Source organism: Branchiostoma lanceolatum, chromosome 11, assembly GCF_035083965.1.
Source record: "Branchiostoma lanceolatum isolate klBraLanc5 chromosome 11, klBraLanc5.hap2, whole genome shotgun sequence".
Lineage (NCBI taxonomy): Eukaryota > Metazoa > Chordata > Leptocardii > Amphioxiformes > Branchiostomatidae > Branchiostoma > Branchiostoma lanceolatum.
Genome location: NC_089732.1, coordinates 3163971 through 3181770, shown reverse-complemented (window position 1 = coordinate 3181770; position 17800 = coordinate 3163971). Strand labels below are relative to the sequence as shown.

Genomic DNA, 17800 nt, shown 5'->3' with positions numbered 1-17800 from the left:
TACACAGCTCAGATATGCCCACCTGTTGTTTTGACTGAACTAACTTTTCAACTAAATTATTCGTGTATCTGGGATGGCAAGTTACTCTCCCAAAAAAGCCCAAAAAACGTCAAAAAACAGCCGGAGTCGAACCACTGTTTGGCGAGTAAGACACAATTTTTATTGGTTTTCAGGCTTGAGGTCCATATAGCTATATCTGATGCTTTGATATCTGAATACCTGCCAGGCCATGTTGATTAGATCATCTTCTGAGAACCCCAAAACTGATGCGAGCGTGCAAATAAAAAAAAGTTTGACAAAAAAAGTTGCCTTCATTATGAAGGATGTACAAAATGTAATCACTTAACACACAGAGTACAAATAATAGATAATTCATCTCTGTCCTTTCATGTCTTCTTTGGCTTTGGAATTGACATTGGCAGATATTAGTATCCATTCTCTGAAATACAATTTTTTTTGCAATTTTCGGCATATATTTGCTCATTTTGCAGCAGCTCTGTACGATTAACAGTTTGGCCGAATTTTTAGTGACGGAATAATAGTGACGGCTGTCAATCATTGAAGTTCAACAAGAAATTACTTTTGAACTCAGGAATAAATAAGAAGTAAACTTGGAACCAACTCTTAAGTGTCTGATCACATAATTTCTAATCACATTAAATTTCTAAATACATATACATATAACCTTCTCCCTGCAACTTGTCACAAGGAAAATTCACTAAAGCTGGTTCAGAACTCAGGAATAAATAAAAAGTAAACTTGGACCCTATTCCCAAATGTTTGATTACAAATTAGATAATTTCTAAATACATAAAAATTTCTAGAAACATATAAATTTATAGATACAGATACAAATAACCTCCCAGAAATTTGTCACAAGAGAATTCACTTCAGGTAAGTTTGAACCCATGAATAAATAAGAAGTGAACTTGGCCCCAACTCCCAAGTGTTTGGTTACTTATTACATAATTTCTAAATACATAAATATCAACTACAAAATATAAACTCCTTGCAAGTTGTCAGAGGAACATTTCACTGAAAGTGGGTTTGAACTCCTGAATAAATAAGAAGTAAACTTGGACCCAAGTCCCAAATGTTTGATACTTATTACATAATTTCTAAGTACATATAAATCTCTAAATACATGATACAGATTTCTAAGTAAATGTGAATTTCTAAATACATATAAATTTCTAGATACATAATACAAATAACCTCCCAGAGACTTGTCACAATAGCAATTCACAACAGGTGGATTTGAACTCAGGAATGGATACGTAAACTTGGACCCAACTCACAAAATGTTTGATTACTTATTACATAATTTCTAAATACATTGGATTTTTAAGGGCTCCCTTGGAAATCAGTTATTAAAGTCTAAATACATATAACCTCCTCCTTGCAACTTGTCACAAGAACAATTCACTTTACTTGGAACTCAGGAATAAATAAGAATTAAACTTAGACCCGACTTCCAATGTTTGCTTACTTATTAGATAATTTCTAAATACATATAACCTTTCTCCCTGCAACTGGTCATAATGTTCTTGTGACTCTAGCAGCATAAATGTGTAGTAAGTAATCAGAATAGGTTTCTCTATATATCAAGGGAATCTAAAATCTCTTTTTTCAAACAAGAGAAATCACACTTGTACATTATGTACATATGAAACTTTCCAAATAAAATTTGAAAGATTACCAAAATCTCTTGTTTTCAAACAAGAGAAATCACACTAGCATATTGTGTTACATATGACAGTTTCCAATAAAATCTAAAAGGTTAGTATAATCTCACACTTGTGCGTATGACACTTTCCAAATAAAATCTAAATCAAAGATTACTAAAATAGGTACACATGACGTTCAAAGACAGAAGTTCAGTCGTATTTCTTAACCCCCCGCCAAAGTCTGATAGCTCCTTTGATCATCTTACTTAACCAGATGCAGTTCAGGACTGAGAACGTGAGGACACCGCCAACATAACAGACGTACTCCGCTAAAGACAACTGATAAAAATCGTCCGTCGTCGAGGCAAGCCAGAGAAGGTGGTAGAGGTTCATGGCGTTCGCTGTTATCCGGATAGCGACGAAGGACGTCAACATGGCAACGCTGTTTCCGACGTACAGCGCCGACGTCTGGTCGACGTCGAGAGCCTTCAAGAGGAACCTGAAAAGGATGGGAGATGCTCGACATGAGGTTATTAGCTGTCAGGCATTCTTCTGGACGCCCTACACTAAGAAAACAAAGAAATAAAGATGCCCTCCTTTTGCAGGGGATGCCCAGAAAAAGCCCTGTTTCCCTGTTGATTACAGACGTATCAGAACACATTTTAAGAACCCATCACACTTTTCAAAAAGAGTAGGGGTCCTTCCTGGTGTTAGTGGTTCAAAACCCACAGTCCTAATGCTGCACCTGGGGTAATTGTCGCATTGAGGTCACCTGAGTAAGCGCTGAATGACAGCCACTCCAGGTCATTGCGATTTAGCCCTGCCACTTAAATTTAAGCTCCTTGCAATTCAGTCCCTGACTGCAAAAAGAGTGTAGGGCCCACCCAGTAACAATAACAACGGGATACCAAAACCAGAAGTTCTGCTGCAGTACCGTAACCAAATACAATCCAGCCAGCCAGGCCTTCTTGAGTTATGCTGGTCATCCACATACACACACACACAAACACACACACATAATCGCGATACCAAGAATATAACCTTCTGGTGAAGGTAATACCTACTTACCTACTGTTGGTACAAGGACCAGATAGCTCCATCATCATACCTGTCAGGCAGTAGTAAGGCATGGAACGGTACGCCTGTGGGACAGGTTGATTAACAGAAATAAACAAAGAGTGCTGGATCGATATATCAGGGTTCCAACTAGTTTGCGAGGGTATGAGTTTCATTTGATTTTGATTTGATTTATTCCCACATATTAAAATCATTTTGTATTACATAAGGCCACACCAACTTGATTTTATGGATGACATCCTCTGGAGACCCCAAAACTAATGCGCGCGGGCGAAAAAAAAGAAAATCCAGCAAAAAAAAATGCTGCTAAACCACAGGACCACTAGTACAAAGCTGGTATTGCGAATTGAACCACAGAACACAGTTTATTTGTAGGAGGTACATGTAGGTTGTCTTGTTCATCATAGAAGACTCAGCGCAAGTGATTGATTGATTTTTAATATATTGACAAGATCGACCAAAGAAGTATACTATTAGAAGGTATTTGGCTCCAAGGACTGTGGATGATATATGACTGTGATGAGAATACTCATATACACCCATAAGGGCAGTTTCAACATAAATGACATAGAACTCCATATTAAGCATTCCATGGTTTACGCTCACAAATCTCACTGTGAGACCTCTGCCAATCCCTCAATTCCTCTCCCATGTCTCTCATTATTGCAAAAGAAACGTGTGAGAGCCACTCTGGATAGGTCGTGTTTGAAATTGTCTGGGCGATACTCGCTGGCCGCCGCGACCCTCTCGTACAAATGTGAAAACGCAAAATCCCCCTAGCCAACATCGATGGCATACCAATCTACAAAAACGCCCCAGTTTTCCAATAAGCCGGCACAATGCTAGCCTTTTGCGGCAATCTAAGTCAGCAAGTTCCGGAGTTCCGTGTAGCCTTGGAGGAGGTGATTTTTTTTTTTTTTTTTTGACAACAGGCGAAAATCAATGCGCGCGCGGATGTCATCCATAAGATTAAGTTGGTGTGGCCTAATAGAACAAGAAAATATACGTGCTGGGGCAAGAAAAAAAGCCATAGTGGCTTATACAAGGTCTTCCCCCATCTAAATTAACAAAAAATAACATAAATCTAACAATTCATAACATAATTATAGTAGTAAATGATAACAATAACAAATCAGACAATAATAATAGAAACAGAATACTGACAAAAAAGTAATTGGTTGCATATGAGGGAGGCGTTATCCACATCTACAGACAATGTAGCACCAATGAATGGGAGTCACGGAGACCGCAATGATGTGGGCGGAAACGGAAGTAGACAGTGACGAGCACATGGGAGCCACGTGTGCGGACACGGTACACTGTCTTGTTGTAAATTGATAAAAATGATTTGGGTGACATTTTACCTATATCATATCATAAAACTGATAAAAATGATTAGGGTGACATTTTACCTAATATCGTATCATAAAAACATACATGTAATAAATTTATTACCAAAACCACGTATCCATTGAATGCAGCCATTAGATGATGTATAATGAAAGGCAGCCCAAAACTTCGATAGACTAGCAGCAAGATCAAGTCTGAAAATGTTTCAAAAACTTATTATTAGTAACATTAGTACATGTAATCCAAGTAAAGCACATATCTCAATGGATTGTGCTTAATTGCATTAGGTTACACTGATGTGGGTGGCATAGGCCCAAAAAAATCGCAATTTCAGACAACAAATTGTGCTGGTTTATGCCAATTTGTGAATGCCAGGCACAACTTTGGTGTTGTGAGGTACCCGCTTAAAATAAATGCATCAAAAGTTTAAGCAATATTACTTATGGCTACACCAAGTAATTTTTATGGATGACGTCCGCGCGCGCATTGATTTTGGTCTGTTCCCAGAAAAAAAAACAAGAAATTCCGCTTCCTGTAACTATGATCAAAGAGTTACGACAGTGCTGCAAATCGAAAGAAACAGGACAGGACAACAACTGCTGTTCAACTTCAACTGACTTATTCAAATTATTGCTTTTTCATGATGAATAAAAGAATTGTTAGTTGTTACACTGTGTTCTCTCATTCAATTTGTGTCCTAACATGTGTCGTCGACTATTATATTTCAAATCTAGGCATCTTGTTTTTTTCGGCCCTTCTTGTGTTTTTTTCGCGCTCTCGCATTAGATTTAGGGTCTCCAAAGGACGTCATCCATAAAAATTACTTTGTGTAGCCTAACCACACAACAAAGCCTTGCATTTTTGTATCAAAGCAAATGAAGTGGCCTGCTTTAGTCAACTACACGTTACCCAGTACATTGTGTGAACAAGAATCAATAAGTGACAGTCTACAGTGCGTTTCACTTACGTAAATGGTTGTGGGAAAGTTCTGACTCATTAAACATGTTAAATGTATCTGAATGAGTAAACAATTAAAGTAAGTGCCACTTACCTGATACACTGAACCCGAAAAAGATTGAGTCGATAAACAACACAGGGGGAGAATTGTACCTGTAACAGTCATATAATGTAATCATGATTCATGAGTAACTTGCACCTATCAATAAAATATTTGGCAGTTAAGGTGTAAAATTCCTGCAGTTCCAAATAGCTGCTAGGCGGCCCAAACCTATACTATTTACTCCCTGCACGAAGAGCTATTGACCACTCAAAACTCACAATTATCATAGCATGTCCAGAACACAAGATATTCAAAACCAGAAAGCCAGTTATTTTTCAAGGACACCTATTTTCAAACTTAACCTTCATTTTCCTGACTCCTACCCGCCTACCAAATATAAGCATCCTACACAGCTTCTCAGGTTATGCTTTCCACAGACAGACACACAGATACACAAATGTCATATATTAACCTTCTTGGTGAAGAAAATAAGCTGAAATATAACCCCCATAATAACATTAATCATCCAGGTTATATAAATCCACCACTTTGAAAACAGTGGGTTTGAGAGACCTCTAGTGCAGCACCCTCCAAGTATGCACAATTTAGATATGAAGGAGTGCATTAAACGTTGGGTTGGAGATCTTCACTTGAAAGTTCATCTGTGTTGGTAGAAGTCATTCTGAATGGAGTTTAAACTGTAAACGGCAACACAATAAATTGGACTTATCCAAATTTTCGACTGATCAGCTACAGTCTTTGTCAAGGAGTGAACAACCCACTGCTTCTGTGACGTCAGACTTTTTTGCAAGAGGGATTAAGGAGTCCATCTACATTCGGGCTTTAAAACCATCCCTCAACAGAGACGGGGGGCACCATAGATTTTCTGCAACATATGATCCACTGCTCACCGAGTCACGTGTCTCATCTGTATAACGTGACGTCACAGAAGCAGTGGATGATGTTCACTCCTTGACAAAGACTGTAGCTGGTCAGTCGAAAATTTGGGTAAGTCCAATTTACTGTGTTGGCGTTTAAAGTTTAAACTCCATTCAGAACGGGTTGGAGATCTGTTCGGACTATCTTTTCAGGGTGGCGGAATTCTGTACCCTGGTGGAACTGTCAGTAGGTATTAGATCTAACCTGGTCAGCGAGGGTTTGATGTCGTCCATTGTGAAGTACACGCACCAGGAGGCCAGACCAACGACTAACGAATGAGCCAGTGCCATCACTCTGTGGATTACAATACAATTACTGTAAATCCTAAAACTTTTGTGGTGGTTTTATTTCGAGGTGGGAGGAAAAACTCTGTTTCGCAGTGTTTTTAAGTGTATTTGAAACATAGACCCGACATTTTCAGATTATAGGTAACAAAGTACTATTCAGTTGATAGACACATTTGCACATTTTCATATATCAGTGTTGTGAATTTACGGTAGACAAGTCATGCCAAAAAAAAATACTGCGAAATTTCATGATGTTCAGTAGTCAGCAATATGTCAGTACAGTTGAACAGTTCTGGTATGATCATATTATTAAGATTTGTATGTTGTTTCCATAGTGATTCATACGTTTCTCATAAGAATTTCACAGAATTTTGTAAAGTGCTTTGTTCGTTATTCATAAAATTCATATGAAGTTCGTCAAATTTGTGCATTAATGCTTTCTTGTAGTCGCCCGTTTATGAGATTTGAATTTAGTGATACTTACATTTCGTTCAGTTCCACTTTTTTCGCCCAGGGTAGGGTGTCATACTTCTTTGTCATCCTTCTCAATACCCAAGGCGCGACGAACTTGAAAATGGAGAGGCAGACGGCAATGGTAGCCAGGAAGGTGATCAGGTATACAGGCTCTATACTGTCCACGGGTACGGCAGACACCATTTTGTTTCACCTTAAAAAAGATGTTAACATTAAGTGGGAGATAACTTGACTTAGTACTTATGTTACAACTTACACTACACTTACTCTCCCTCCCAAGGGCTATCGAACACTAAAAAATCATGACCATAGCATGTCCAGAACATGACATATAAGTTCTGCTGCAGTAGCATAGAAAGTTGCTAGGAGGCCCAAAATGTAATCATTTTGAGGTCTCACAAAGACCTATACACCTACTGAATATAAAGACGATCCGTCCAAGCATTATTGGGTTATTGTCCTGTGGACAAATTCTAGAATTCTTGCAGTCACTACACACAATACTATACCATTAGGCTCGCCCCTGAGGTGTCGCCAAAAATGTGTACTTGACTTCACTTGGCGAGGTACAAGGCTGGAATGAGAGGGATGGGTTCCGCCAATACCGTGCATACGGAAACACAATCACCACATACATTCACACACCAACACACACACGCGCACACACTGTGGCACACACACACAGACTCACACACACACACACACACACACACACACACACACACACACACTGACACACACATACTATGACACAAAGACACACAACCACACACACAAACACAATTACACACACACACACACACACACACAAACAAACAAATAAACACACGAACGAACGAATGCTTTACCGAAAACACGAAACGCCGAACCAAAACAAGTTCCAAGTCCCCTAGTGTAGTGTCAATGACCTTTGAAAACCGGACTGTCAGGATCATACACACAAAATTATTAACGTTTGACATAGCATAACAAAAATGACAACAGTCAGTCGCAACGTTAACGCACAAGCTCACCTGAATCATGCTATCTCCTCAATCAACGACAACTAAAACGATTTCTCTGCTTTGTAAATCCACTATCTAGACAGTACAGTATTTTAGAGGGCCGTCGAACCGGTGATATTTCTCACTAGGAGCTTCCAGATCCTGTTCGTGAAAGAAGGTCAGGAGGACGGACGGTACCATTTCAATAAAGGGGAATTATAAACGTCATATTGCTGCTAGACAGTCTATATTTTTGCGTATTAATGTTCGTTTACTTCTACACATATTACATACAGTGTATCTTTCTTGCTGTCTAGATAAAAACAAAGCAAACGCATTCTGTGACGTAAGTAATAGTCAAGTTCAAATTTACAATCCCCCCTCCCAGGCGTGGTTCACTGTCCCTCCCATATATGATCATCTTGTGAGATGGCGTGATCCATTCATACATTACGTAACGTTCAGTCACCCCTACAGGCATTTAGAAAATAGGTCAAACTTTTTTCAGTTATCTGTTACAGTTTTACCTCCGTGAGCTGAGGTATTGTTGCTTTCGTGAAAATGGAGGTATTGTTATTGTCTTGGGTGTGTCTCAGTCTGTGTGTATGTGTGTGTGTGTTTGTCTGTTTCTGTTGATCCAGATATTTACCTTCATGAAAATTGGAGGTATTGCTTTTGGTCTGTCTGTTTGTGTCTGTTTTGGTATGTGTGTGTGTTTGTATGTTTGTTTCACGGTGTCTCCGTATGTTTTTTATGAGGATAACTCAAGAACCTATCGATGGATTGTAATGATATTTGGCACGTGGGTAGGTGTTGGGAAGACCGTGATCTATGTCGTTTTGGGCCCCTTGGTGTTTGACCTTGGTACTGCAGCAGAACTTCCGATTTTACTCTAAACTTGAATCGAATTGATATCTAATGTTCAGTGGACAGGCTACGGTCACAAATGTTTAATTGGTAGATCGCTTTTGTGGTCGGGAACTTTTGTCACTCAGAGCTCGGGACGTCTGTGTCCATGTGAATGCCTTTCAGTACCAAGGTCAGTGTGGAAGTAACATAAAAGTGTGGGCTCTCTAGTATGCTCTATTCATAATCCTTCACAACAGTTACTCCATTTGTTATGATTGTTCATTTGTGGGATAAGCACTAGGGCTGATTACATGAACGAGTTTCGAACAAAAAAGCCAATATTCTGATGCGTTTACAATTAACAAGAGGATATTAAGATTTGAGTGTAAACGGGCCCGGGCATAGATTTAGCACTTTTCATTTGTGACGTTGACCCGCTGTCACATATATGATATGTTATATCTACTAAGGTAAGATCTGGGCCATTCTGGGCTATCTAATTCTCGCAGTCTAATTACGCTCACTCACTCAAGCACAAGACCAACAAGGTACGATTTACACTGACACTGTTTATTTCGTTCGAGTCGTACATTTCACTTAACGGGACTTTCCAACCATCACACAGTTCATCAAATTAAAAAAAGGCACATGAACAACCCAGTACGCCTTACGGGGCTTTCCAACCATCATACAGTTTGTTTTATCTATTGGTTTGACTTGAACCACACACAGTTACACGCAGTGCCAAGGTTGCCCAACTCAGCAAGTAGCTACATGTACTAGTTATCACGGGCTAATTGTGACCGTGAGAGATAATACAATCAATAGGTTACACACACAATCAATATGTTACTATTCAAATTTACATCAGATCGTACATTTATACACAAGTTATCAATATCACGTACAGTATTACAAATTTACAATGATAAAGTTCCTAACTTGAGATAATACGTAGTGTATATACTTGACTATCTGGCGCAAAGAAGGGATGACATAGGTCTTATCCCCTCTTTTTACCATAAGGAGATTTAGATTTCATAGAATCTCTCTGGCGAAAATATGGGATAAGACCATAACAATACCACTATCCCCACAAAAATTTCTTTATCCCAGATTTAAGGCGAGGTAGTGCTTATACAGGTTTTGCCAGATTTACATTTTTGTCGCATATGGCAAGTACTGACTTAAACTGAGTTATACAGGAAACTGGGATATAGACTTACATCTGTAGCACGTATGTCGAAGGTCTTATCTGGTTAATCTCCGAGCAGATCTATAGGTTGTGAAGACCGTATCCAACTGGCAGCTGGATACCACCTCGCGCGATCTAACGTGGAGCGATAGGGACCCTGCTTTTAGGAGGGAGTTGGATACAGTCTTCGCAACCTATAGATCTGCTTGAAGATTATTATCTGGTCACATCTTAGCTGCGGCATTGTTCTTCGAATTCTCCCTTAACCGTCGTCATGGCAAAAGCAGTCGCCCTCTTCTTCGGGTTTAACACATTGACGGCGCGGCGACCGAACAAGAGACGCTTGACGCCTCGGCGAATCTCCTTCAGCCGAAAGCCGTAGATGATCGGGTTGAGCGCGGAGTTGAGGACGACCAAAGCCAGCATGGGCGCATCATCGTTGTTGCTGCAGTCCTGTTGGCATACCGACTTATAATGAATGAAGACCTTTATTGTACATGTTTGCCCCAATGGGCTAAGCACAGGTCACATGTTAACAAACTATATAGTACATATTCATGAGTATTACAGAGATATAAAACATCTGGCATACTCCAGTACTTTCGGCTTCTTCTCGCTTCTTGGTAATTGTATAAATGTAGGAGGCTGTGTGATTAGTTAGAGTTGGTTTATCAAAGGCTGTAAGAAATATAAATTTATCTCGGCTATTCAGGTATCTGGAGTAGGGGAATTTACTTAACACATCACTGAAAATAATATTCCTATCGCTATCGTACAAAGGACAGTCTACAATAAAATGTACTTCGTCTTCTACTTTATCTTCAACTTCAACTTCAACTTGAGATACCCCCAAATAACCCCGCTAGGGGCAAAGTAGGGGATCTAGATAACAAAATGAGTTATGTGGCAAGCGGTTCCCCGAGGGAGTTCCATGTAGTCAGTGTAAGAAGTTCATAAGCAGAAAGTACATCAACATGACACGGTTCATGTCTAGGTGGCTCTGACTAAAGCCCCCCTCTCACTGGACCCGCGGCACGCTGGCGGCGTCGCTGCGGCCGATCGAATTGACAAATCACTCAACGAATTTCATCGACAAATACGAATCTTTTAAAGCTTTCTGTGTTTTGTTGTCTTGTTGGTCATACTTGTACGTTTTGCATGACATTCCCATTATAAAGTCAAGGGTAACACAAATCCAGTTTCGGGACGCAGCGACGCCGCCAGCGTGCCGCGGGTCCAGTGAGAGGGGCGCTTAACGGGGCCAAACACTCGGGTTATGAATTAATTAAACACTACAAAAGGAATTTTGTAGTTCACACACAATTTTCGATCGAAAGAGCCAAGGGGAATCATTATACAATAGACCTTTCTCACGCGGCGGGCATGATAGAATGAAAACGAGGCCCTTGTGGCAAACATTAGACCGATCCTAACTGTCAATCACAATTAGCAGTTTAGCCAATGATTACCTGATAATTAAAGAATCGACCAATGATGAAGTGGCTGCATGACCGACAAATATTTGCATTTCAATGTTTTTATTTTTCATTTCTACGTTTTGACGGAGGAAGGCGGGGACTATGGCATTCGGTCAACGAAGCTCTAAATTTCTGCATCTTTTTTCGTGCATTACAATAGTTATGATATTGATACTTGGATATCATATTTTAAAACCTAATGAGATTTAGGAGGAAAGCTAAATCTGTACATTATTTTTGCGTCTTTGCCTCATTGGCCTCGTCTTCATTCTATCATGTCCGCCGCGTGAGAAAGGTGTATAGGACTCACCTGTTGACAGGCCACGGCGCCGGCGATGTTGACGCAGAACGGCAGCCACGCCGCCAGGAACAGGACGGTGATGATGAGAATGGTGATGGAGGATTTCCTACTGGTGCGGTGGTTGGCCTGCACTGCGGCTTCCTGCCGCTTGATGGCGCTAACCTGCTGCCACAGGCACCTAGAAGAAGAAGAACTTTATTGCACGACAGTTGTAACAGTTGTACAATGTATGGCAACTTGTACGAACATGATATTGAAATATATCTAATATCAAACAATTTTAACTTGCACTGCGGCTTCCTGCCGCTTGATGGCGCTAACCTGCTGCCACAGGCACCTAGAAGAAGAAGAACTTTATTGCACGACAGTTGTAACAGTTGTACAATGTATGGCAACTTGTACGAACATGATATTGAAATATATCTAATATCAAACAATTTTAACTTGCACTGCGGCTTCCTGTCGCTTGATGGCGCTAACATGCTGCCACAGACACCTAGAAGAAGGAGAGCTTTATTGCACGACAGTTGTAACAGTTGTACAATGTATGGCAACTTGTACGAACATGATATTGAAATATTTCTAATATCAAACAATTTTAACCTTCTCCCTGCTGCCTAACTCTGTGACCAATGGGGAATTGGATGCCAAAAGGCTAGTTCAGCGTGCTAAGGGTTAAAGAACTTAACTAATCTAATACTAGTATATGAACAATCTAGATACTCGTATGCATGGTATTATAAATATAATATAACTTTATTGCAAGTTCCTGCCCGAAGGCTAATTGCAGACAAACAAGTACATGGAAATACCTGGGAATAAAAATAGTTATCTAGTCTACTGTGAAAGTTCTAAGTTAACTAAGGTTGACTATGGTTGTGGTTGGGTTTGACTTTTTTTTTACTTCTTCTGTGTACTCTAGAACACTAGTATGTTGATGACAGAATGCTGAGTCAGGAAGGTATATCATTTTTCGTTTTTGCATAATTAAACGATACATGGATACTGTAATAGGATACTGTGAATCACTTTATCTTCACGGTAGCAAAATTTCACGGTGCAAGAGGAACTGACATTTTCACTTTAACTTCACGGTGGCGGCAAGTGATTTACAGAACGGATGTGTGAAGGAATCATGAATAGTTACAACTGGTGTTTTCACGGTGATGATAAGTTCACGATACAGAGGTGACCGTGAAAACAGTGAATGTTAAGTTACAGTGAAAGAAACAAGAGTTAAGTTGGCATGAAAGCTCATCTGTGTTGGTAGAGTACATATTGGAAAATTCTAAACTTTGATCCAACACCAAGAGTTGAACTCACCATAAATTTTCGGCTGGATACTCCAACCTTCGTCAGATGTTCGATCCACTGCGTTGAACGCCGGGATGTCGGAGACGTGATGACGTCAGCAGTGAATCGAATGCAGCAGGCAGACGGAATCTTCCACCGCCCACTGCATTCGATTCACTGCTGACGTCATCACGTCTCCGACTTCCCGGCGTTCAACGCAGTGGATCGAACATCTGACGAAGGTTGGAGTATCCAGCCGATTATTTATGGTGAGTTTAACTCTTGGTGTTGGATCAAAGTTTAAAATTTTCCAATAAGAATTAAGTTTGCCTACCAGAAGATGCCCGTGTTGAGGCCCACGATTGCCGCCATTGGGATGAAGACCAAGACCAACACGAGGACCAGGTAACTGGGGGGATAGCCTGCGCCTGCCACGGATATACATCCTACCGTACAGCTCCAGCCGAAGTTGGGCAACACGGCAAAGAAACAGCTCCACACCCAGGCGGCCACGATCATGACCACGCATCTTTCGTTTGTGACGTTGACGAGGTAGCTCATCCCGTGCACGATGAACCAGTAGCGCTCTGCCGTCAGAATCAGCAGACTGTAGGCGGAGGATAGACCGGACAGGAGGATTGTAGTGAAAAAGAAACGGGACAGTGCGATCGGACGTTTTACGTGAATTCCATAGAAGAACAAACCCAGAAAGCTAACACTTGTGCAAATGTCGCTCGCTGCTAGGTTCGCCATGAGTACGTAGACCGGTTTGTGCAGTGTCTCCAGTTTGACAATCGCCGCTATTGGCAGGCTGTTTCCCGCGATTGCCAACATTGAGACACTGGTTAAAATGTACGACAACCAAACAGCTATAGGATTGGGTCCAGAGCTCTGGTTTTGCTGATCTTCGAGACATTTTGCATGAGCAGAAGTCGAGTTTTCTTCCAACTGTGACGTGTTGTTTCTAGCCCTAGACGAGCTGCAATTCGAAGATACTTCTTCTTGCGGCGGCGAGCTGTCGAAACTGCCTGTACCGGCGACGTCACTGGTATCTGTCGTACTGTTCAGGTTGATGTGTGGTGCCGACGTTATTCCCAAACAGTCCGTTGTGACGAGGACAAGGCACAATGCAATCCGAAAGTATTTTCCTTTGCCGATCATTATTCCAGACTCTAGAATGTCACAGTACTGCTAATGCATTTAAGTTCGCGTGGGTTTCATTTCGCGCTAAGGCAAAAATGGAGTGTTCGTGGTGGTTTTAAGTTCGCGGCAGCACTATATAGTCACTTACTTGCTACAGTATTGGACACAATGTTTCCCAGTGAAGCGGTCGACGCGAAAACATTTCTGCATTTACAGTGTTTCTTTTTTAACCAGGCGGACCTTAAAATACCAGTGCCAAGATGTTACCGTCCGTCTGACTTTCTACATTTTGCTTGTTCTTCGAAGACGCGATGGGAAGTCTTGATCTTTCCTTACCTTGCCTTGCCTTCTTCTTGGATCATGTTCGACGTCGACGTTCTCGCGGCCCAAGAGCTGAGGCTAGCCACCACCAGGCCTTCCTACGGGCGCATGGATCGTAGAATTCGAAAACAAAAAAAATGAATAAAACCAGGAGAGTCTGTCCACGGGAAGGCCAATGTCAATGATTCGCCAGCGATGAAACCCTCTGGTGGCCAAACTTCCCTGGGAAATAATATCCGTATAGCCGGCGTAGTTAGTCGGGTAGAGACTAAGCTGGGGCACACGGCATTCGGCGGTGGCACTGGGTCTCTGTCCTTCCTAGCTTGCCGTTTGCGTTCCAGCTCGTCAAGTCTACTCTCCCCAAAGGCTTGTAGAAGGTTGTATATCGACGCATTTATATATCCTGTGCCGCCTAAGAGATGCGTGCTGAGTGATATCAGGGTTTGAATGTACCGTCTCGTCATTAAACCTGTGCAAGGTGGCTCTTTGTTGGGTATAATCCGCTTTACAGGTGAAGGGAGGCTAGGCTTATCTGAAAGTGCCGTTGGAAAGTGAAGGCAAATCCTTCCGTGCCTTGCCAGTTCCGTCACAATTAATGGAGGTTTACAAGAAGAAGAAAAAACATCCACTGACGCTCAAAGAATTGCACAGGAAAACGCCAATGCACCGAATGACGTAAGAACAGAATTGTATGATGTCACAGGCAGGTGTTTGTTCATTAACGCGTGTTTAAGCGTTTCGGATTTCGTGCAGTGTCTCAAAGACCCCAACATTAGTCACTGACGAAAGACGGATGCTGTCTGAAATGCGACTTCTTCAAAATTGTATCCATGGCCAGTTGCTTGAGTACTGGTTTTTTGGCGTATCTTATCACCTAGATGTCTAACCTTCATCAACGTACCCCATTGTTGTTTTTGCCACTGAAAGGACCTCATTACGTGTTCTGGTCTGTTTATTTTTTCTTTTTACATTTTTTTGGTGATCACCGTACACACATACATTACTTCGTCAATATGTCAATATAAGAGGAATATTTTGACATGTTCCCGTGTTTGGGCACATAGAGAACTTTAAGAACTTACCATACTTATCGAAAAGTGTAAGGGCTCCTCACCAAAACCATTCCGGTGGGTAATATGCCGAGCAGCCTTCGTAACCTCTGTTTCTCCTATTGAGTCAGTTAGTCCTCACTCTTAGTAAGCAGTTGAACTGGTCTCTGGATGCATCTGACTTTATACCCTGGGAGCCAGACTGTTATCGGGCCGTTTAGCCGGTCCATTCGGCGGCCAAAAGCTCTAAGCCCGCCGATACAAATAAGGGTAATGGGGGAGTTCTAGCCCGAGAGTTAACCGGTCCTTGGGCGCGGTCCACTCCCCGGGCTACAACTCCCTTCCCTGGGAGCCAGACTAGACAGGGCCGCTAGCGATTTCCTTCGGCGCCGCAAGCCAGTCAGCCCGTCGGATCTAAATCAACGCGCCGGGGAGTTGTACCCCCGGCTAGAACTCCCCCGGTGCTGGGTATCGGCGGGCTGGGAGCTCTGTGCTGTCCACCTGGTGCTGCCGAAGAAACTGGCTAGAAGGAACCGACTAAAAGGCCAGATAAACAGTCTGGAGCCCGGGGTAACAACTCCCCGGAGCATTAATTTAGAACGGGCGGGCTGACTGTCTCGGGCCGTCGAAGACGGACTTGCTACCGACCCGGTCCTAGTCTGGTTCCCAGGGTACTGACTTTGGGGAGAAGAGATGCTTTTACAGTCGTGTTCATGTACCCCGTAAACATGGAGTGTCCTCCGAGTAAAACCTTGAAGTGACCTTTGGGTCTTGTTACGTGGTGACCGTTGAGTAAAAAAAAAACCCACAGGAAATCTTGTTAGCACCCCGATATTCACACGGCGCACTCAAAGTATTATCACATGAACGTTTTCACCTGCCGATAGTCGGATCTTGTTGAACGCATTTGAAGAATTAATAATGCATAAGAATTGAACTTTGCATCCATGTACACCTGCCATTGCGTCATGGCTATAGCCCGACCCTGACGGTCCATAATGATTAGCAATTCAACCAATGATAGCTTGCTAAGTAGTGATTTTATTTTCCCACCATTATACAGAGTTGTCCTCATGGTTAGGGTTGACAGGATTATAATATAAAAGGTACATTATGACAGTACTAACCTATTCACATGAAAATTTGATGAAGGTTAGACATCCAGGTAATAAGATACGCCAAAAATAGTTTCTCAAGCAACTGGATAAAAAATCTTCTTTTGAAGACTACGTCAAGACATCCTACATTGGTTTAACCTCATTAACATATCTATTCAGAGTTTTGGTATAAACCTTGGTTTTCCAGTCCTATCCTTAGTCACTGACGAAAGACGGCGGGTGATGTCGGAAACGTCTGACTGTTTCAAAATTTTATCCAGTTGTTAGAGTTACTATTTTGGGCCTATTCAAATGAAAAATACCTCGTTTCGATGTACGCACATGTAGTAAACGGTCTCACATGTTAAGTGGGTGTCTCACTTGACCCGCGGCACGCTGGCCACCTCAATGCGATAAAAGATTGACTCTTAATTTGTTTCCTGTTCAATCTAACCAGGGTACAAGTATCGTCGTGCTGAGAGAACGCCATTGACCCACTAGTGAGAAGTTAGAGTGTTGACCTAAGAAAATATGTAATAAGAACACAGCAAGAATTTGCGGCAAACTCCAACTTTATTGCTTGATAATAACCTTTTTGACAGCTGTATACTGTTACCAGTACATGTACTTGTACAGGTATGATGACAAATCTTGGTGACCAAGTTCTTGTACATTCCGGGTCAAACCACCGCATTTTTTAAAACACCGATTAACATACAATGTAGATCCTTCGAATAGTTTAGAAAAGCAATATTGCAAAGGGAAGTTAACACTCTATTTCAAGTCATCGTAATTTTTAGAATTTTCGTTTCTATCGCAGACAGTTAAAGGATTGTTCTATTTAGTATTTTGTACTCCTTATTCTTCTATATGACAAAACAGGGAAAATAAATAGCCAAACGCTAGCTAAGATCCCTACGCTAGTTAGAAAAGCTACACGGCCTGAAAACTTTACAATTTTCTGCCCAATATCTGCTTGGAGATAATATGATTATACCTGGTGAAAACATTCGCTAGCTCTAAGTGGCTTCAATCAAGTTTTTGCTGTCTGGCGGAAACGAGACAGATCGTGATTACATAGGTTTTGGATTATTGTTGCGTTCCAATATCTGATGTTACGGTATCTGATTACAATAATTCCATAGCTCAAGTGTTAATACATGTCTGCATGCATCTGCAAAACATACAAACAGCTCATATATGATATTATAAGCCAGATAAACATTTTGTAACACCATGTCAATATCATAGTGATACAAAAAGTAGGTAAATAACAATGTGTATATATCACTGCAAT

At 41.3% G+C, this 17800-nt stretch overlaps 2 protein-coding genes across 3 annotated transcripts; both read right to left on the bottom strand.

The window, feature by feature from the left end:
• Window positions 1–1382: 1382 nt before the first annotated feature.
• On the bottom strand, window positions 1383–7893 carry LOC136444873 (TLC domain-containing protein 4-like). 2 transcript variants are annotated; one of them, XM_066442628.1, is made up of 7 exons: window positions 7808–7893; window positions 6805–6987; window positions 6238–6327; window positions 5146–5204; window positions 4200–4288; window positions 2736–2809; window positions 1383–2166 (listed from the first exon to the last, which is right to left on the bottom strand). In XM_066442628.1, the coding sequence occupies exons 2-7, from the start codon at window positions 6975–6977 to the stop codon at window positions 1878–1880; spliced, it is 774 nt and encodes a 257-aa protein (XP_066298725.1). In that variant the 5' UTR covers window positions 6978–6987; window positions 7808–7893; the 3' UTR covers window positions 1383–1877. The 2 variants fall into 2 exon arrangements, with proteins under 2 accessions (XP_066298725.1, XP_066298726.1); XM_066442629.1 differs by lacking the exon at window positions 7808–7893 and adding an exon at window positions 7643–7703.
• A 1675-nt stretch (window positions 7894–9568) lies between these two features.
• On the bottom strand, window positions 9569–14466 carry LOC136445347 (melanocortin receptor 5-like). Its single transcript, XM_066443309.1, has 3 exons — window positions 13228–14466; window positions 11610–11778; window positions 9569–10274 (listed from the first exon to the last, which is right to left on the bottom strand). The coding sequence occupies exons 1-3, from the start codon at window positions 14052–14054 to the stop codon at window positions 10053–10055; spliced, it is 1218 nt and encodes a 405-aa protein (XP_066299406.1). The 5' UTR covers window positions 14055–14466; the 3' UTR covers window positions 9569–10052.
• Between the last annotated feature and the right edge of the window lie 3334 nt (window positions 14467–17800).